Source organism: Xiphias gladius, chromosome 17 (genome assembly GCF_016859285.1).
Source record: "Xiphias gladius isolate SHS-SW01 ecotype Sanya breed wild chromosome 17, ASM1685928v1, whole genome shotgun sequence".
In the NCBI taxonomy this organism is placed as follows: Eukaryota; Metazoa; Chordata; class Actinopteri; order Istiophoriformes; family Xiphiidae; genus Xiphias; species Xiphias gladius.
In genome coordinates this window covers 5325653-5346953 of record NC_053416.1, presented here as the reverse complement: position 1 = coordinate 5346953, position 21301 = coordinate 5325653, and the positions used below count along the sequence as shown (strand labels likewise).

The 21301-nt window shown below is 41.2% G+C and overlaps 1 protein-coding gene across 1 annotated transcript; it reads right to left on the bottom strand.

The window, feature by feature from the left end:
* Positions 1-1145: 1145 nt before the first annotated feature.
* elmod1 (ELMO/CED-12 domain containing 1) lies at positions 1146-19687 on the bottom strand. Its single transcript, XM_040149653.1, has 11 exons — positions 19587-19687; positions 19027-19102; positions 15001-15146; positions 14499-14527; positions 14273-14370; positions 13430-13559; positions 12495-12628; positions 11094-11162; positions 7284-7334; positions 5627-5760; positions 1146-4574 (listed from the first exon to the last, which is right to left on the bottom strand). Exons 2-11 carry the CDS (start codon positions 19041-19043, stop codon positions 4399-4401), a joined length of 984 nt encoding a protein of 327 aa, XP_040005587.1. The 5' UTR covers positions 19044-19102; positions 19587-19687; the 3' UTR covers positions 1146-4398.
* Positions 19688-21301: the final 1614 nt, after the last annotated feature.

Genomic DNA, 21301 nt, shown 5'->3' with positions numbered 1-21301 from the left:
AGATGCCGAAACCCTCCGTAGGGCAGTGGTGAAAAATAACTAAGTACTTTCACTCAAGTACTGTACTTCAGTACAGTACTTGAGTTACTTTGCTTGAGAAAAACCCTTTTATGCTACTTTATACTGCTATTCCCCTACATTCAGAGGGAATATTGAACTTTTTACTCCACTACATTTATCTGAGAGCTGTAGTAACTATCTAAGTCTTTACATTGAAACAACATTTGATCACTTTATGAAATTCAATACAAACCCCTTAAAAAAAAAGCAGAGTCTAATTGTGTCCCATTGTCGTGTTTCAGGTGTCTATGAATTATTCCCCCAAAGAGACCATTCCCCTCTAAACTTCTCACATGGTTTCATTTCATTTCAGATGTCCAAGGCCCACAGAGGTTGAAGTATACAATATTTAATTTAAAAAAAAAAAAAAAATCAAAGATTAGACAAAAGTCTAAAAACTGAAAACAAATGTATGTATCAGAACTTTGTTTTATGTTCATTCCTCATTAATCTTCTCATAATCCCTCAGCGAGAGACAACCTCAGAACCACAGGACTAAACTATAGGATAATGTGTCAGTCACAGGGGACATTTTATTGTAGTACTTTTTGATTCTTTATGTACATTTAGCAGATAAAAACAGTTACGTACTTTTACTCCAATAAATGGAAGATTTTTACTTGTAGCGGAGTATTTGTGTTGGTTTTTTTGTTTGCATACCAGAGAATCTACAAGCACACACAAATGCAGATGTGAGACATAATGAGGAGTATTTCTACACTGTTTAATTGGTACTTTTTCTTAAGTAAAGGATCTGAGTGCTGATTTGGGTAGATAATTTAGTCACTACAAGCGACGCCTCTCACACTACACATTGCCATTTGATCCATTCCCGTCGTGAAAATATTGATTAAAGCTGCTTTGACGACATATTTCGGTTTTTCGGCTTTTTTTGGCTTTGGAATCTCTTTGGCTCCTTAAGAGCAGCAGACTTCACACAACCGTCCACGGTGTTTTGATGTGCAGGCAGCACAGACACACCTCAGTATGGAGCGCACAAAATAAAATAAAAAAATTCAAAAATAAATGGTTTGAAACTAATTTTTTTTACTGACATTCAGTTTTTATTGTGGTCTCAAAAAGTACAGCACAGACAAATGAAGCACGCAGTTACAATACCTAGGAGTTCTTTAGGCTTTACTGAAGAATACCGAACGCCATAGCAGTGACAATGAAAATACCATCATGCAGATTGTGATTCTCACAGCCAGTTTCAAAGCGGAATATACAGCAGCAGGTACCTAACTTCATCTACAGTATCCTGGGACACATTGGCCCTTGTACTCCAACACCACAAATGACTGATTTACTATCAGAAAGGAAATTGCATTTTTATTTTTACAATAGTGCAAAGCTGACCATAGCAAAGCAAAACAAAACGAAAGCAGGAGATGAAACCGGCACTGACATTCACTGAAGTAAACGGCTGCATAATACTGACAAAGAGCATCGACATTCTCCTTAATGAGACAAAGATATTCAGTACTATTAAAACACAATCAACAGTGCAAGCACGGCAGTAAAATTTTTATCGTACAGTTTCAGTTTTTTCTGCGAACATTTGTCAGACCTGTCAGCATCACACACGTTGCGAATGCTCGTGAATGTTAAATACAGTGGTCGCATGTCAGTGAGACGCAACGCTGCTGTGAAGCAGAACACGGGTGTGTGTCTGTGTGTGTGTGTGTGTGTGTGTGTGTGTGTGTGTCTCAGATTTGGGCTTTTGTTCATTTATCATTCAGTCAAAATTAAAAGTGTGACTCAGAGCTGAGATGATAATCAAACTGATGCTCCGTAGACAATGAACCGGATGGTGATTTATTCATTTCAGTAATTGTTTATTTTGTCTTTTAGCGTGTTTTACCTAAGACTCCTCTCGCTTTGAATGAGGAGTTGTCTACTGCAGTGGTTCCCAACCGGGGGTCAGGACCCCCAAGGTAGTCGCAAGACATGTAAAGGGGGTCATGACATAATTGACAAAATGGGAAAGCTGGAAAAACGTATTTCTGCTTATACTTTTACCGATTTATTATCATTATTATTAATAATAATATTTCACCCAAAATTTGGGTTTGACATGATGAAAATCTTAAGGATTATAACTTTGAAAGCGGAGTGTGAAAAAAAAATTCACAGATGCGGCATCTTCCACTTTACAAATACTAACACTAAATAATATGCTAGTAAACTAGGAGTTCTGAAAACAGCCACCAGATATTCATACTTGCATTTTTATTTAATTCTAACGTTGAGATGTCTTGGTCGGGTCACTCCTGAAAAATATTTTTAATCACAGTGAGGCTTTTCTGGTAAAATAAAGATAAAATAAAGAACTTAAATTTAAAAAAAAGAATGCAGTCAGTCCACAGTAGGGCGCTGACAGCGACAGGTATTAACATCGTGCCACTAAAAGGTCATTTCTTAAAGAGAATTTGGTTCAGTATGGAGCTCTGGCTCTTGTGTGACTCTGCAGCTCTGCAGCTGGTGCGTTGACTGGCCGGTTGAACGCCCTCCATCTTTAGGGTTTCTCTCTCTTCTGTTTTTGTATTCGTTTTTTGTATTCGCGCAACTCTACCCTCAATGTCTTAATTCTCTATGTTGGTTGTTGCTTTGCTAAGGGATAACGACACATGCCTCTTAAAGCTGCTACGTGTAGCATTTTAGAACATGAATAAATCTGTGCCAAGTCGACTGAAATGCTTGAGATCGCGGTGGAGAGGAGGCATGCCTCCCCTCACATCTCCGGTGTCTCCGGTGTCTTCCGCTGAAGAGGACAAAAAGTGTTTTCACTGCCATCAAGCACTTCAGCAGATCTCCTGGCAAACTTGGACGTTGTCAGAAGCAGCACAGAAGCTGCCAGACTTGTGGGGACATTTGTTTACAGTAATTACACTAATGTCTCAGAATTAGTGTGGTAATATTTTACATCTATATATAAATGCCACATGTAGCAGCTGCTGTGTAAATTGATTAGCATCCCAGCTCTGAGTTTGAAAGCAAAACAAGTACTTAGGCACGCATGGTGCAAATAACTACTTTTAAAGAAATGTGCAGTGAAATGAATGTAAATTATTGCTTTGGCTGATACAACAGTGGACACAGCGTCACATTCAATGAATTAAAATAGAATCAAACAATCATGAATGTGAGCTTGTGAGGAACATTCGTAACAGAATATATTCATGGGGTCAAATCAAAGGCAAAAGCTTTTGCAAACCTGTATAAAAAAATGTTCATAAAATATTTTTCATAATTTTTTTTCTGGATGTAAATACGTATGAGCAAATAAAAAAGTTGTATAATAATAATCGCAAGAGAAGGAGCTCTTTTAGTATCCACACTGGGAACAGTGCTGCCAAAATGCTACACATTTAATATTTGTAACTAAGCTAAACAACGAGTTTTTAAAATATTTATGAACATCGTTCGGCAAGTTTACAAAACTTAAATTTGAGCTCACAAAAAAACAAACCGCTGCTGTGATTTTCAGTTCTCCACATTCGATATTTTGGCAAGAAGTAGAAGTCTTAGGTGTTAATGTCACGTGGACATAAGAAGGACAGTACAATCTATAGCAATTAACTAATACAGACAAGGTTACGAGATGAACTGGCCCTGTATTGTTTGATTGCTTTTGATTGAATCAACGCCAGCTACATTTCTGTTACGCTTCATTTAAACTTACAGTATATATCTATAGCTCTTCAATTTGAATACAAAAACTTGTTTTTGACACATTTAACCTCACGTCTAATAGCCCGACCAACTAAATGCCAGAATACTCTGAGCTGATCACACTAACTTGCAATTTAAAAGGGATTTTTGGCTGAGAAAGTAAATTTGGTTTGTTACTAGAATAAGCGAAAAGGTTCTCAACTGAGGTGTAATGGCTGAGATACAATCGTCATGAATCATTAAAGCAACAGATAACAATGAGTCTGTGATGGTTTGGTGCAGCCTCCTCATGCACAGCTACAATCTCTATGGTCATCTCTGATGCTGGTGGTCTAACGCTGCAGTGAGGGCGTAGAGGCAGTGTGTGTGCGTGTGTGTGTGTGTGTGTTTGCGTGTGTTTGTGTGTATGCAGTGGTTGAGTGAGCTGTTGGCAGTGACGCAAACATGACGTTAGCTGGGACGAGGTGGGCTGAGCAGAGGAGAAGGAAGAGAGCCTCCCCGGATGTGACCAACTGTTTGAGGAACCACCGATTGGAGTGTAAAGGGTTGTCCGATTTCTGATTTTCAGTTGGCGCACCGGACATCCAGGGGAGACCTCTGCGGGGATATGAACGGCTCAGTGAGGGTGGTGGCGGTGGGGGCTCACAGGTCAGGAGTGTGCGTTTAGAGGTTGACCAGGTGGAGGTCGGAGGCAGAGAAGTGGGGGCACAGAGCCATGTCCGGGTTCTTCAGCTGTCGCAGGACCCTCCGGTGGAACTTGGAGCGGACCCGGTTGAACTCCATGATGTCGCTGGGATCCTCCTCAATCCAGAAACGGTGAAACTCCTGCATCAGGTAACCTGTCACGGAGGAAAGGAAAAAAAGTCAATCTTTCCTGATCTATATATCTTTTATATTGATGGATCGCATGACTACTTCCCTTCAGATCTATTAGGGGTCTTTAGGGGTCTTTCAGTTCGTAGTTTTGGTTTTCCAGACCACAACTTTACCGTTTTAGCTCACTGCCACAGCCTCATCAACTCTTTTTTAGCTGCAGCAGGCAGTTGTTTTTAGAAAATCTCTGATAAACCCACTTTACACCGCCTTCCCAGCAGCAAACAGCAGACAGACAAAGTTAGCAATGACCAGCTGGTGAACACAGTGGAGCATTTAGCAGCTGAACTGCGAGATATTTCCCTCAGGAGTTGGTAGAGACCAAAACGGAGCTAAAAGAAAGTGAAAATTTGGACTTACGTTTGTCAGGTGGCCAAAAACACGACTCCAAATGAAGGTTAATGTGTAAACAAGCACAATAAATCAATAACATGTTTGCCATATCAGCTCAAAATGTGTTTATATGTCAGTGATGAATTTTCAACATGTTTTGCCAGCCCCAAGTGGGTAAAAAGTCAGTTACTGCAGGTTTAGAGCTTTTTTTGACCACTTGGGGGCAGCATCATCTACTGAAAACACATCTGACATAATATTTATCCCCTTACACAGTTATGGCAAATGTGAGGGCTAGTGTTTTACTGTGTCTCCCTGTTATTTGGTGCTGGCAGGGCAGAGTAAAGTTTGCTCATTAGAAACCTTTTGCTAAAAAAAAAAAAAAAGGGCTACTTGCTGCTGTTGGTCAATGAAAGCTTAGTTAGTGGGTATTAGTTAGGGACACTTGATATTACACACAGTCATTTGATCCATTGTTAATGTAAAAATACTGATTAGTGCAGCTTTAGTTCAGTGACCACAACTCTTCCTATTTGTACCTCTTGGTCCACTATGACCAAAACACCAACCAAAAACTGATAAAAACAAGGTGCCCTTCCAAACTGTGGTCTGTCGCTGGATCATGACTCCACTCCAAAAAAATCCCTTCATATATACATAGATCTCATTTTTTCATCCAACTCACAGAAAGTCTGCTGGAAGTGCGGCAGGCTGGGCATCTCTGGGGCCACGTTGTACAGGTGGGTCTTCAGAGCTCCGCTCACCAGCAGAGAGTAGGCCAGGTCTGTGATGTTGATGCCCACGATGGCAAAAGAATAGCTGGAGAAAAGTGATTAAAATGTCACGTTAAACCGTATGAACCTGTTTTTTTTGTTGTTGTTTTTTTTTTTTGTCTGTTTGTTTGATGGTTTTACTAGAGGAACGTGTTGATGTGGGTAATAGCAGCTTTTAACAAGCACCATTTTTTTTAAATCAGGGCTTGACAAATGAGGCACAGACATGTCTGTGATAACAGTGAGACAGAGAGGACTGAACACTGTAGAAGAAAATGGCTTAAGAAGAGAGCTTTGAGGAATATCATGGATATAGACGAAAGCAAGCTTCTGTTACCGAACCAGCTTAGGAGGACGCTGCAGCGTTGGTAAATTTACATGTGAGCAGCAGTTTCTATGTGGCTGGCAAATTAATCCTTGTGGCACCCACTGCTTTTTTTTTTTCTCTCTTTTTTTATAATGTGGAGTGTAAACCCCAGGAACACACTTTTTTTTCTTTTCAGAATGACAGGTTAAAGAAGATAAAGTTTTAAAATCATTACCTGGATGAATAATTTCCTGAATTTAAAAATATCTAATAAATATAATAAGTACATATACAGTTATACAACATTTATAAACATCATTTAGATAATTTTGCATCAATTGTATTTGTGTCCCAACAGACCCTCTTGGAAAAGGTCATCATTTAGCGTTCAACAGCCATTAATGTTTTTACGCAGTTTTTCTCTCTGTTTTTAGGTTTATATAAAGCACTTTGAATTTGCCTATGTTTTTTAAAATGGGCCATGCTTGGCCCTGATGGCAAAGTGCATGTGGTGAGTTAGGACGTGGTTCAACCATTTGGACGTGCGAGAAGCACCAATCATGACCTTTCCCTATAATAATAATAATAATAATAATAATAATAATAATAATAATAATAATAAATAAAAAACTTTATTAATATGGCAACTTTAAAAAAAATTGTTTAAAAAAATCCACACCAGCATTAACAACGGAACCATCGTATTGCAAAACATATTAAAAGGCACAAACAATGACATAAAACAAAGAAAAAAAATGGAATAAAAGGCTTTTAAAAAATACACATTTTAGTATAGACGCCACTGTTTCCTGACTCAACAGTAAAATAAACGACTTGCAGTTTACAGCTCGCTGCTTTGCTGGAGTGTCCTCACAACACTGTGTAGTACAGAAGGATTTTGTGTAACTGTGGCTGTGTGTTTTAAGAGTCCGTCTTTGGTGCTTATCAGAGCCGATGCAGACTGGAAGCAGGATGCACAGCAGAAACACACTTCCTACCGCTTAACACACACACACGCGCACGCGCACACACACACACACACACACACACACACACACACAGAGTCTATCCTGCTTAAATATACACTCACTTCTACACGCTCGCATGCACACACTGGTTCGATGGCCACTTTCCAGAGCCCTTCCAATGCTAAAACTGCTTTATTGAGGCCAAAACGCAGACAGCTCCAGTGGCAGTTGCCCAGTTTCACCTCCTCCACACACACGTGCACGTATACCCACAGCACATGTGCTCACACTTACCCGATAGCTTTGTCAAGGTTCTTCTGTTCCCATTCAGGCTTGTTAATCTCACTGTGAAGGACACAAAATTGAGTCATGCACTGTTTGCATGTGAAGCAACACTGAGTGCATCACACAGTGTAGATAAAAACTAAACCTACAGGGAAATATTAAAAGTTACAGTGAAAAAACATTGTAGGAGCTTGCTTCTTTAAACGGATGCATTTGTTGAGGAAACAGCACGTCACGGCAAGACTGTACCACTGGAACAGATTGTTGACAAGTATAAAAATGTAAACTAATTCATGTCATTCGGCAACATGGGTAGTTTCTTCACATGGACTTAAACTAGTCTAGTCTTTTTTACTAGTCTAGTCTTTTAACCTGAGGTCAGGTCCAATTTTTTAAAAATTCCAAAGCTGAGCAGAGCCTCAAGTTGAGTCTCTGATTTCAGTTCGTTTATGGCCCTGACTCTAAACTGCATGTTCAACTCATTTAATGTTTTAACATAATGTGCACATTATCCCAATTATCCATACAACATGTTTGTTTTACAAGTGACTGTGCTATGTTTTTGCTATTGCTAAAACTATTACTACCCTTGCTGCTGTTTCCTCCTATCAGTTCAATCCAACAACCCGGACAGCAGACCCATCAGTATATTATCCATGCAGAACCGGCGTTGTGAGATAAATTTTCATAGCATTCGTCAACATGAAATGATCAACTACGAGTAACAATGAAAAAATGTGGGTGTGCTGTAAGTCTAAAATGATTCAAGTCCTCAGTTCAAGTCAAGTTTTACCAAGTTTATTGTTATCTAAAGGGAAGCACCAGGGATCTATACAGTACAACTGTTGCACTAAGACTCTCTAGGCTTAATACTACACAGAGTTATTGATGGAAACACACTATAGGCACAGATAAAATATACAATGTATTGTATAAAATACTCCCTTCATGCGAAGGCCTGAGTTCAAGCGAAGAATATTAAAGTGAGGAGATGAATCATGACTAATCAAAGTGCTCACATCTCACTTAATTTACAATATTGGGATTTTTATATAAAAATTAAATTGAAAATGAATAATAAGTGCAGCTAACAAGGGACAAAAGTAACTTCTCAGTTCATTGTGACTTTAAGTTTGTACCAAAGGAGCAACATTTTAGCATAAATATTTCTCTTTTTGTATATGATTTTACATATTATCAAATGATTTGATGTCAAAACTGCGCTACGCAACTTTATTTGTTTGTTTGAGGGCTTAATTACCACTAATAATGTAAGGCGGGACCAATGAAATGCATTTCCTGGTTTCCATGTAAAGGACAAGGCTGGTGTTATTCTACATTTTTCACTTACAGAAATAGCAAAATGCGTTACTCCATCTCTCAACACTTTCTGAATCCTCTCAGCCCCAAGTCTATTTGTTACTACTGATGATGTAAATCTTTAAAAAACGGAAAACTGCTCAATAATTACCTAAATTTGACACAGTACTGTCACTATCACTGTGACTGGGATATTCCTCTCTGTTTCAGCCCCATGCTGTGTTTCAGGCTGATAAGGCAGCAGGGTGTTTGCATGTAAATCGTACTTAGCTTTAAACTGTGCAAGAAAAGACAACAGAAAAGAGAAAGCTATGAATGGAGCAAAAAGCAAGTGAATGAAAGTGAAGCTGAGTACCTTGGCTTTCGGTGTGTGCTCCTACAAGTGCATGTGATGGGGACGGGGACGAGGGGGGGGGGGGTATGGGTAGAAAGGTGGCAGCGGAGGTGAGGGTGGAGGTGGAGGTGGAGGTGGAGGTGAAGAGAGAAGAAGAAGAAGAATTTTCATTTGTGAAATGAGACAGCTCACTGAGAAGCCAATGATGAACAACTCAGGCAGCAGCAGTCAGTAAAATATAATGCAGTGAAAGACATCAAGCTGTAAGAATGAAAAGAATCAAGCAGAATATGGTAAATGCAGAGTCATGGATGATAAAGTGCAGTTTAAAGTTGCAAGGATACACCAAGTGTCCTGTAGAAATTTTAAAGCTCCATTAGTTGAATTTTTTGGCCACCAGGGGGCAGTGGAACAAGCTGAAACCAAAAACATTTGCAATATTGTTACCTTTAAAAATCAAAGTTGTGAACTTGTTATCAAACAGCTGCCTGTTCACACATCCAACAGACCCAGAACAGTATTAGCACTAGCATTCATTTGGAGTCCTGTTTTTGGCCACCTGATGAATTTAAAATTCGACATTCAGTCTCCTTTTAGCTCTGTTTCGGTCTCCACCAACCCCTGAAAAAATATGTGACTCTTCTTTCTTCACCACCTGGTCGCTAACTCTTGGCCGGTGGTGTACAGTGGGCTTATCAGAGCAGCATTTTCACCGGAAATTACTGCTGCTGCTGGACAAGAGGTTGATGAGAGTCTAGCTTGTTTGCCACGAAACCAAAACAATAGAACAGGGGGAAAAAAGAGGCTAAAAAGCCCCTGAAAGCCGAGTTGGTGATAATTCTCTGTGGGTTCATCGCTATGAGCAACCTATATCACATTACATGTAGTCCCTTATTATATAGTCCACTACATTTGTTCCATTATTAGCATAATAAATATGAATTAGTGCAGGTTTAAGTAGTGAGAACAGGAACTGCATGGTGGTAGTTGACTGACCTTGGGGTTGCTTGTTAACGTTTCGGAAAATGATAATATAATAATAAAGCTGCTTGGAATCCACTAGATGACAAAAGAGTCTTTATTACCTGATTTATGCTATAAATGATTGGGGCAAAAGAAATACCACAGCAAATCTAAAGGACAGCTACATACGGCAGTTATTACAGTCAGGAGTCAGCACTTGTGTCAAGATATGGATTTACTATAGGTAGCATCAATCAACAAAATGGAGGTGGTTACCATGGGAATGGAAGAACGGAGAGTCCCTCAGGTCATCTGATGTGGGATCACTGGTATACCAGACAGGCGACGCTGCGACATGACACGGTTGTTTGACTGCAAATTTGACAAGTGACGTGAGGAATTTCTCGTTTGTTTGGAGCGGCCAGAGGAAGGGCACAAAGCATCATATGAATACTGATTTCTGCGTGTAGTACATACTGTGGTTTCTTTTTCATGTCAATTTTTCTATCCGAGCAGAACTGTCATAAAGCGGCTCTTAACCCGCTTCATTAATGGACATCAATGTGAAGTCCAGTTCCTACCGTTTGCTGAGTGAACCATTTAGCATACACAGTTCTGAGTATCGACCTTTAGAGGTTAAAAACGTTGAAGGGCAAAGAGTAAGTAAGTAAGGAGCACTATGAATGATACTGCCTGCAGATTCATCATCTTTTTAATCTGTAATTGAATTTTAATCAGTTTGTTTTCTAAACTGCCGCTTGAGAGGTTCCTTTAGACGCTTTTACGAGTTTTATTGTGGAATATAGTTTTATGTTGCTTTTATCTATGCTTAGTATTTATTTCCTATGCATAAGTTATTAGTGTTGGTTGATTACGATGGGTGCACTATAATTTACATGTTTTTATGTATGAGTAAATTTAACCTTGAGCCTTGAGCTATTTAAGTTCATCATGTACCCTACTCTACCCTACTGCCACCTGCCATGAATACATGTACATTTTACCGGTCTCAGCTTCTTGCCAAGTAGCTTTACATCTGCTTAAAATTCACATTTCCTCAGTTTTGGATCATAATACCCCAGAGTCGTGACCTCCTGAGAACACGCCAATCCAGCAGAGAGACTTTCTACTAAAACACTTGGTGTATTCCTTTAACACGGCCATGCTCTGGCAAAGGCTGAAATGAAAGGGGGCTGACGTACTTGTGCTTTGGTTGCAGGGAGTCGTTGAGCATCTGCAGAGCAGTAGCCTTGTCATGTTCTGCAAAATACCTGCAGAGAGACAAGAGAAGCTTCAAGGAAAAAGAATTCGGGAAACACATCAGAAGACCCCCCTTACACCTGCTGCGTATAGAAATCATTCATTATTCATATGAACCTATTGTCTCAAGGCAATTTCTTTTATAGCTAATATACTTCTTTAGATGACCCACTAAACAAGTGTCTGTGCATGTGTATGTACAAGTCAAACTGTAAACACTAGTATATACAGGATACATACTAGTGTTTACAGTTGTGGCATGTGCAAAAGTTTCTACTTGTAAAATACTCAGAACTTCATTAAGTCATTAAGCCTTAATTGACTCCACAAACCTTGTGCTAACACTCAACAACCATGGGCTCCTCCAAGCAGATGACTGAGGATCTAACAATGAAGCTAAATGATGTCTACAAAAAGATACCAAAGCGCTTCCAGCTTGAAATTTACACTCTGAAAAAGGTCACGAAGAAGCGGCAGTGAAGGGGAACTGTGGAAGTCGAGACGAGACCAAGAAAACTTTCAGATAAAAATGCAGGTCTGCTGGGCACAAAGGGGAAAAAAAAAAAAAAAAAATCACACATGACTGCAAAGGAGCTGCAGGAAGGTTTAGCTGCCACAGGGGTGGTGGCGCAAATTTCCACTGTTCATTGTTGATGGACAAACATAGACGAGTCATTAGGAGGAAACTTTACATGCGACCTCATCACAAAAGTCAACATCTGAAGTATTCAAAGCAACATCCAGATAAGCCAGAGTCATTTTTGGAAACAAGTGCTGTTAAACTTGGGCTGTTTGGCCACAGTCACCAAAGGTTTGTTTGTAGGGAAAAAAAAAAAGGAGCATCATTTGATGAAAAGAACAACTTAAGCAACGGGGGTGGAAATATTCTGCTTTGGGGTCGTGTGGCAGCCAGTGGCTCGGGAAACATTACACAGACAGGTACGAATGGATTCCACTAAATATGAAACTGAAAAGAGGCTGGCTCCTACAGCAGGACAATGATCCGAGGCAGACCTCAAAATCCCCCATGAACTACCTCAGGAAACACGAGCTGAAGCTTTTGGAGAGGCCCTCACAGTCCCCCTGATCACTGAAAATCTGTGGGTAGATCTTAGACATGCTGCGTGTGCAGGACAGCCTAAGAATATCTCAGAACCTGAAGTGATCTGCAGGAACAGTTGGTGAAGCTTTCTAAAGCAAGAACACAACGACTCGTAGCTGCTACAAAGAGTGTTTATGGCTGTGATATCTGCCACATTAGTGCCATTAAAGTGTAACACTGTCTGACTGGTTTTTAGACTATGACCACTGTTTTACAGAGAGTGAAGAGACTGAGCGCCTACAGCAGGTTATGCAGGCCCAGTAGGCCCATGCCTCTGAAATCAGTCTTGGGATCGCTGCCTTGGAAACCGATCTCACACCACTGTTTAGAGATGCGGCCGTTGAGAGATGTGTCAGGGCTCCAAAAAAAAAAAAACTGAAAAAACACACACACAAACTAAAAAAAATACAAACGCGCGCACACACACAGCCCATCCATAGAAAAAAAACAAGCGCAGCGCTTACACACACACACACACACACACACACACACACACACACAGTTGCATTTACTGATATCACAGTTTTACTGATCACTTTTAAAGCAGCGTTTGATTTACGTCCAGGCTATTGTCTATCAGAGATATTTAAAGCCCAAAGTCAGCCCAAAGACACAAAGTGACCAAGCTCTTTGCCTTAAAGCAACTTGTCTGAGAGGATGAAACTACCAGTATCACTATTATACTTTAGCGTTTCTTTTAGGTCACTTCTAAAGGCTTCAGCTACTTTTGCCCCATTATTTTAGCAGCATTTTTAACCTTTATTTCTGACATTTTTACTGCCCTTTACTTACACTTACGCATGTGCTTATAGGAATACGATTACAGTAATATGGTAAATTAAAAAAATCGTGTGTATGATATCTTATAACTGTGTACAGAGATACCTGTTATTTTGCGGTGTCTATAGTTTTCTAGCAATACATGCAGCATAGTCATTATGCACCATGCTATAGCCCATCCTTAGTATGATGTCTTTATTGTGAATGTCTAAAAAAAAAAAAAAAAAAGGTTTTTGCCAGTGACCTCTGCGGTTGCTTGGGGGTATGTGGAGAGTGGCTCAACTAATTTGAAAACAACAGAAATTAAAAACCATTTCCACATACGTTGAGAGTGTGTGAAAACGAGTTGGCAGGCGGAGAAGTTTAAATAGTTAGCTAAAAAGGGATGCCGTGTACCTTCATCAGCATGTCCTCGTGCTCGGCGTTTTCACAGTCATAAGGCTCCCTGCGCAGCTTCTCCACCTCCACCACCAGGCTCCTGTAGCCCACGATCTGCAGCAGGCTGGCCTGCAGAGAGATGCCCAGCCTGGGGACACACAGGGAGAGGAAGGGCTGTTTGGATGAGGGAATTCAGATCTACTAAGACAGTCTTTTGCTTTTGCAAAAAGCCACTGAGCCACTATTTAAGGGAGTTTGAGCAGGCCGTGCTCAAGGGTAGCTCAGCAGTCGCTGCTGAGGAAGCAGAACATGTTATGTGGGTTGGTGTCAGCCTTTTGTTTTAATGCCCCAACCTCTTGGAACAACCTTTAACACGCTGTAAAAATCAATTACCTAATATCTTATGGGGAATTTAAAACCATGATCACAAACCCTTAAATAATTGTATTACTTGTCTGTATCTTCATGTTTTATTATGCCTACTTTCAACTTTTTTTAATCTGGTTTCATTTGCGTCTTGTCTGTATTTTATTGTCTTTTATTAAAACTACTTGTTTTAATATGTTTTATAATATTTATAATCCATTTCATGGTTTTTTTCTTTTTGTTCGCTGCCTAGTGTAATATCTGCATCACTGAAAATGAGGGCTACCCTCAATAAAACCCCCGAGAATTAAATAAAGGTTGAAAAAAAAAAAAAAAAAAAAAAAAGGATGCTTATTCACTGACTATAGCCACACTTTTCACAGCTCGTGTGAGGATTTCGAGCGTGGACGCTCCAGTGATAACCTCCAATTTGCCACATCACCCTCACACAAGTGATAAAGTGACAAAAATGCGATGTGTAATGTAGGGTCTCACTGTGGGTTGGTGTCAGGGTTGATCCTCTTCAAGGTCATGATGTTGTCAATGGTTCTCTCCACTTTATCGGGATGGATGCTGAGGGCAGACTGCAGCAGCTAGAGAGGACAAGACAAGAGAAGACAGCGGAGGACAGACAGACAGAAGCTAGAAACCGGAGCGACACACCTGCATTATATTGGACATACTGTACATCCAGCGTATTCATAGATTTCGAGACTCCTACCTCATTCTTGGAGTACCTCAGAGACGACTCTGGAAGGAAATGGTTGCAAAGTGTAAGACAACTGCAAATGGTGATATGAAAAGCAGCGCTATTTGGAAGCTTCAGAGAACATATTTTGGTTCAAGGCAGATGTAAAAAAAAATGTACATACTGAGTTCAAATTATGAACTCAATTCTGAATGAATGAAATTTAACCCGGGAAAAGATTGAGGGTGACAAGAAAATGGATGGACACCAAAGTGTTCACAAAATACTCATGGAACTTAATTTCCATTTCAAAGTTTCCATTAAAAGCCAGCCATAAAAAAAAAGCCATAAAAATGAACCATTTATAACTAAGTACAAATACACTTCGATTTGAATAATATGAAATTAAAGTACTGGAGCCTTCTTTCAGTGTAAAGCTGTTATAAAATGATGGTTGGTTTATACATAAATGAACTAGATGAACTCAAATAATAATCGAAATTAAAAGCACATGTCAGGCAGCGTGCAGGCCTACCTATCTTGAGGGTCCTGCGGGCTCCATGCTTGTTGTTGTAGCAGATTCGCTGCAGCTCACAGCGTCCCGTAAACTTCCGGACAACAAACTTCAGCACCCGCCACAGCAATTTACAGTAGAGGAACAAAAAGAAGTGGGTCACCACTCTGAAGAGGAGGAGACGACAGGGATTAGACTGATCGAACAAAAGACACAGTTGATGGATATTATATATGTACATTATATATGTACAATAGCATAGGACACTGGTTTTTGGTTTTTGGCCCTCTACAGCCAAGCTATGCCTGCTCATACCCCCTTTTCGCAGGCAGCTGTTGCTGTCCAGTATCTCCGCATTTGGTGATTTTAAAATTTTTCAAATAAACTGAAGACTTACATGTTCTTCTTTGTGTTGAGGAAATTCTTTCACTTCTTAAGCCAAATTGTTTTCCAACCCACTGGAAAACTAAAACTGAAAACTATCCAGTAAAAAAAAAAAAAAAAAAAAAAGCACCAATAGGTGAAGGGTTTCAAAAATAAACATATTTTTTTGTAGCACCGATACTCCCTATTTTGTTAATCATTTCGAAACCCCACAGATTTATCTTTTTGTAACCATGGGGCGGGGGGCAACTCCTGGATTGGCAACCTCTGGTATGGAGAGCCTTAATCCCGATCCGCTACCAACAAATTTGCTTGATCATATAAACCAGATTATTAAAATTAACATCAAAACAGCTCATAATTTTGCTTTGACAACAACTAAGACTGTATTTTAAGGATAAAATCAATGTTAGGTTTTAACCCACTGTAGTCACTTCAGTAAAGCTATCTCACGGTTTAAACCATATTATTTGTTCTTAATCTAGACTATTTCAATCCATTTCCTCTCAAATTTGCTGTAACTGTGAACTTTTTTGCAAAAATGTGTTTCATCTGGTCTGCTTCAGGCTTCTGTAGCTCAGTAGACTGGAGCTCTTCGACTAAAAATCCCACATAAATGAACAGTATTTTCGACTGATTTTGCAGTATTAAAAATAGGTGAAATACAATGAACGGTTTTCATAGTCACCTCAGAGAGGAAATACCCACACTTACAGAAAGAAGTGAAGAGAGGAAGAGACGAGAGACTAATGGCAAAAAGACGAGCGGGGAGGAAGATAGTGTATAGAGAAAAAGAGGTCAGAAGATTGTGCTTCACTTCTTGTCTACCAGGGGAAACTTGCAGCAGATCACAGCGTGCTATTTTTACAGGTGACGCGGAGAATGAAAATGGAGATGTTCGCCTTGGGAAATGCAGAGTGACCCATTAAGAAACTGTGGAGGCTCCCTCTGCACTTAACTTTGGGAGGCAAGAGAGGAAGGGAACACATTGAGTGTCATTCGAATTGAACCCCCTCTATCATCAGATTTTATGATCCTCTATTAGTAAAAGATCCAGGGAAGGTTATTTATCATTTAATCCTCAGGATGAACAATTTCCCTCTTTGTTTGTTTTAGTGGAAGAGAGTTTACAACCTTTTCAGGCAGAAATAAATCCTTCTGATGCTGAGGGATCACTGCAAAAACCCCATCTTCCGTGACAACAAAAAGAAGGTAAGTGATCACCGGTACAGTCCCGAAGGATTCATTCCTCCCTCCCGAGCGCCTCGGATGCGACCGGCATGTTAAACAGCTCGTACAGGCACTCTGTCATTTTCTTAACCTTCAAGGAAGTGAGCCCCAAGTGAGGGGCGGAAGGTAGGAGGGCTCACGGGTTACACTGCAACCAAACAGTTACAGGTTTAATACGCAGAAAAACTGTCCACGAACGTGACACTGAAACTGCCTCCTGTGAGTCCATTTTTTTTTTTTTTTAAAGGGGCCCTGCGCTGCAATTCTTACACACGAAGGTCGGTTTACTAGTCGTGGCGAGTGCCGCTCGGTCTGTGGAAAAACACTTGTACGAAATCTTCAGAAAATATCCCTCCTGATGCCATTGGGGGTTATCTGAGCTTGGTCTCACGGACAGACCACTGACTACTGACAGGAGGCCTGCGGATGTAATTTTGTGGGATGCGGGGGACATGTCCCCCCACACCAGCGGTGGAGAGTGATCAAGTACATTTATTCAAGCAGCGCGTTTAAGTACAATTTTGAGGTATTTGCACTTTACTTAAGCATTTCCACTTTATACTTCACAACACTTCAGAGTATAAATATTCTACTTTTTACTCCACTACTTTTATCACGCTTCTGAAATCAAACCTACGCCCTTGAAAACTGGAGATGTGCAGTTTGAAAGATGGGGGTTATTTACCAGAAAGGAAGGATGCTGTTGGTTGCATTATGGGAAATGTAGGATCGACCTTTTTTTGGGGGGGGGGGGGAGTTGGAGTCCCAAAAAAGGGACTAAATGTTAGGATACCTCAACCTCTGTTGCTTTGATTCTGACCACAAGTTCTCCAACGGATATGGAAGTGCAGTGCTAAATTAATAAGAGAATACTTTGATCAGCCGAAGCCTTTAAAGGTGCTACATGAATCATTTCTACAGCAGTAAACTATTACCACATTCATTTAAGCGAATTAGAATAATTACCATAAACAACCACAGCCATCATCAAAAGCAGGGCCTCCGCTCTGATGCAGCCTCCACTGGTCTCCACTGTTCATTCAAAGTAAATGAAGCTAATTATCTTCGAGACCAGGGCAAAGGCAGTAAAAGGTGAACTAAAAAAAAAAAAAGTTCTTTTAAATGGATTTATTCTCTTAAGTAGCACCGCAAACAGCAGGAAAAGAAACGAGGAGCAAGAAAAAAATGGGGGTTGTGGGAAACGTGGTCCAAACAGGGATAAAGCACAAAACAGCACCGTTGTGAGAAAAGCACCTATTATTTATTTTGTCACCATCCATCAGTGTTGACTGCACAATCAAATAATAAATAATTTCCCCATGATATGTTGAGGTCTAAAATGAATATGCAGGTGGAAAACGGAAGTGTAACTACGCATGGCTGTTCGGTCGGTCTGAGAACATGTAGGGGTTTGATTTGAAACTACCACCGTGGGTCTGTAAAGCGCTGAAGGGTTTAGGGCCAGAATGCGTCCCTGACGCCGTGTTATGAACCATCCGCAGGCCCTCGCTGCATCATCTGGGACAGCTCTGGAGACCAACAGTTTCTATGCTTCGCGTATCTGGAACAAACTCCCAGAAAACGTGAGATCTTCTCCAGCAAAACTTCTTTTCTTACCACTGCCTTTAATTAAATTAAACCTAACTTTTTATCTAACTTTAATCCTCCTGGCTTATCTGTTTTTATTCCATTTTAGCTTATTCCCATCTTCTGTTTCAATTTTTACTATTTTTAAATCCTCGTGTGTCTTTTTTCTGTTGTTTTCTGTTTCTTTATGCCTTTTTTTGCCTTTGAATTGCCTCGTTGTTGAAAGGTGCCATGTCTTTGTATTCACCTCAGAATATCACAGTATTGTAATTTATACAAATACATGGACAAATTTGGATTAAAATTAAAAAAAAAAAAAAAAACCTTGCAACTGTATGTTATGTAACCAATAACAAGGGTCATCAATGAAGCAACTGCCTGTGTGTTAAACACTATACTGTACTATTTAAATCAGGACTACAAAACTACGAGGTGTTTATCATAGGATTTACGTGAATCCAGAAATACGCGGAGCAGGGCTATTAATAGAAACACCAGAAGAGAGCAGTTGGTTCACAAGTTCCCCATAATTAAGAGGCCTCCTCTCCAAGCGACCCACTCAAACCGATTGACACCACAACAGCCACTTAGGGGCCTCACAACAGCCTGATCGATTGTGAGGAGCTTAAATGGGAAAACTGGGAATACGCGGTCCGCTACAGTATTTGGTGTCAGCAACTCATTACAGGAGATCGAAGATAAGCACAGGAGGACAGGCTTGGGGGGGCGGGGGGGGGGCGTAATTAGCAATGGATTCCTTCACGTCTAGAAAAAAAAAAAATGATAGTGTAAATTAAGCCCTGCCTGCATCATTGCAATAATGGCGTCTCGCTGGCGTCTCTGTACCTGAGAAAATGCTTCATCTTGGCCGCTGTCGCCCCTCCGGTGTCCTCGGCGGGTGCGTTGCTGTCGAGCGATCCCCCTGCGAAACGGAGGAGATGGCAGCGGTGTCAGGGTTTGCGGGTGAGGCCGACAAGGGGCGCCCGGGTCGGGCCCGAGGCTCCGGAGCTGTCCGCGGTGCTGAGGGATCAGCGCGCGTCTAAAGCCGCGGCTCTCGGTTTTACCCTTTGCGTTTTCCCGGGGCCGGTCCGCGGCGTCCGCGCCGGCGCCACAGTCGGCAACCGTCGAACACAAACGCAGACGGGGAAAACTAATTCTCGAGCCTTACGAGCGTTTGTTCCTCCCTTCCGAGAGGCAACAATCCGGGAGGAAAAAAAAACAAAAAACCAGGCGACTATCGCTCGGTCGTCTCCGGCAAAACCGAAGCACGAACACTCTGCATAATCCGTAGGCAGCAGACGATTCCTATAACGTCGGCCGCACCAGAAATGCATGCACTAAAAAAAAAATCTAATTGCTACAACAGACAACATTTTGTTTGGTTTTTTTTTTTTTTTTTCTCTCACCGATTGCAAATAACCGCAGGCGAAAGAAAACGACGGGATGCGGCGAGGGCGCAGCGCTCGGTCCTCCTCACTCGGCCACAGTCGTCTGCTTTTCCTCCATGATGACGGTCACCGGCTGAGGCTGAGGAGGTCCGGTCTAAAAGCTGCAGCGAGGCAATGCGGGTGCTCAGTCCAGAAGGGGGGTCGAAGCCGCTATCGGCGCACTTAGTGGGCTCACTTGTTGGGGGACATGCTTCCCGCTGTCCTCAGGAGAATGCTTTAGAGCCCCCACTGGATTCGGTGGGTTTTGATCCAGTAACAGATTTTTGCGTTACTGCGTGCGTTTCATTGATTCTGCTGAGTCTCCCACACAGAGACTCTCGACCGACGTGCCCGGTAGAGGATCGGTGTCTTGGTCAACAGCTTATTGGTAAAAGACTACCGGCTGTTGCAGGGAGCTGTGACCTCTCGGACGGATGCGTTTTCTTCTCAAGTCTGCACGAGTCAAGTTTTTGGTCACACTGGGGGCAGTGCAACAAGCTGCAAACGCCACACTGACAGACCACTTTACATAGCTTGTCCCCGAACAGTTGCCTCAACCGAAGATGTCACCGGTTGTACTGAATGTAGGATCCAGCATTTTTGGAGCTGGACCCATACTAGGGACTCAAAGACAGGATCTGCTTCTTTGATTTTGACCACTATTTGTTTAAATCTCAAGTGATCTTCTGAATACTCTGATCAGCCAAAAACCATGAAAGATGATTCACACAACATTGGCATTCATTTGGAGTCATGTGTGTGTGTCCACCTGAGGAATTGAAGTCACATTTTCACTCCTTCTAGCTCGGTTTTGGTCTCCACCAACTCGACATTATGAATGAAACAAACAAAAAAAGCTGCAGCCCCTAAAAAAAAAAAATGTGCTGGAAGATTAAATTCTCTGTAGGTGCAACACCATGTGCCACACCTTTCACATTGCGTGTATTCAGTAGCGTTACTGGTTATCATCTTTTATGCATTAAGGACATAAAACAAGGTTAATAAACCACTGTCAGTGAGCTGACTTATCATCATCAGGACAGATGTGTTGATTTGAAGTTATAGTAAAACAACCACCACCACTACAACAGTAAGGGTCAGACCAGCTTCCTATATGTCTGAAAAGGTTTAAAATTCCCCTAAATCTAGCCTAAAATATATGGCATCACTGGAAACCACAAGAATTTCAAGCAAAGGTCTTTGGGTCTAATCATTTGGTCTGGCAAGGTTGGGCAGAAAAGGATTCAAGGAGTTCCTCCGGCCTTGTGTTTAAGGCCCGGCTGCTGGTTTTTTGAATGCTTTACTTACTGCGCAATGTGCAACTTCACCATTGGATGGAGCACGTGGATGGATGCATGTGTGGGTCGCTACAGGAGGTGTGAACTAAAGCAGGCAAATTCTGGTCTACAGCCTTGGCTTCGGTCCTTCTGCCCGCGGTCTCCTTCACAGAGTTTGGCCAACGTTCACGTTCCGACGTCCTCACGCCAGTCGTTACTGGTCCAGTGTGGGAGACTGTTGGTGAGGACGGCACGGGTAGAGGTGACAGGCAAAATGCGGTTTCTATGACAACAACAGAAAACAGACTACATACAAGGTAAATTAGATTGTCCTGGGCTGGATTAGAACAAAAAAACACTCACAATTTCTACCGTGGGGTATTCTAAACTCATTGAGCACTTTATTAGGAACACCAG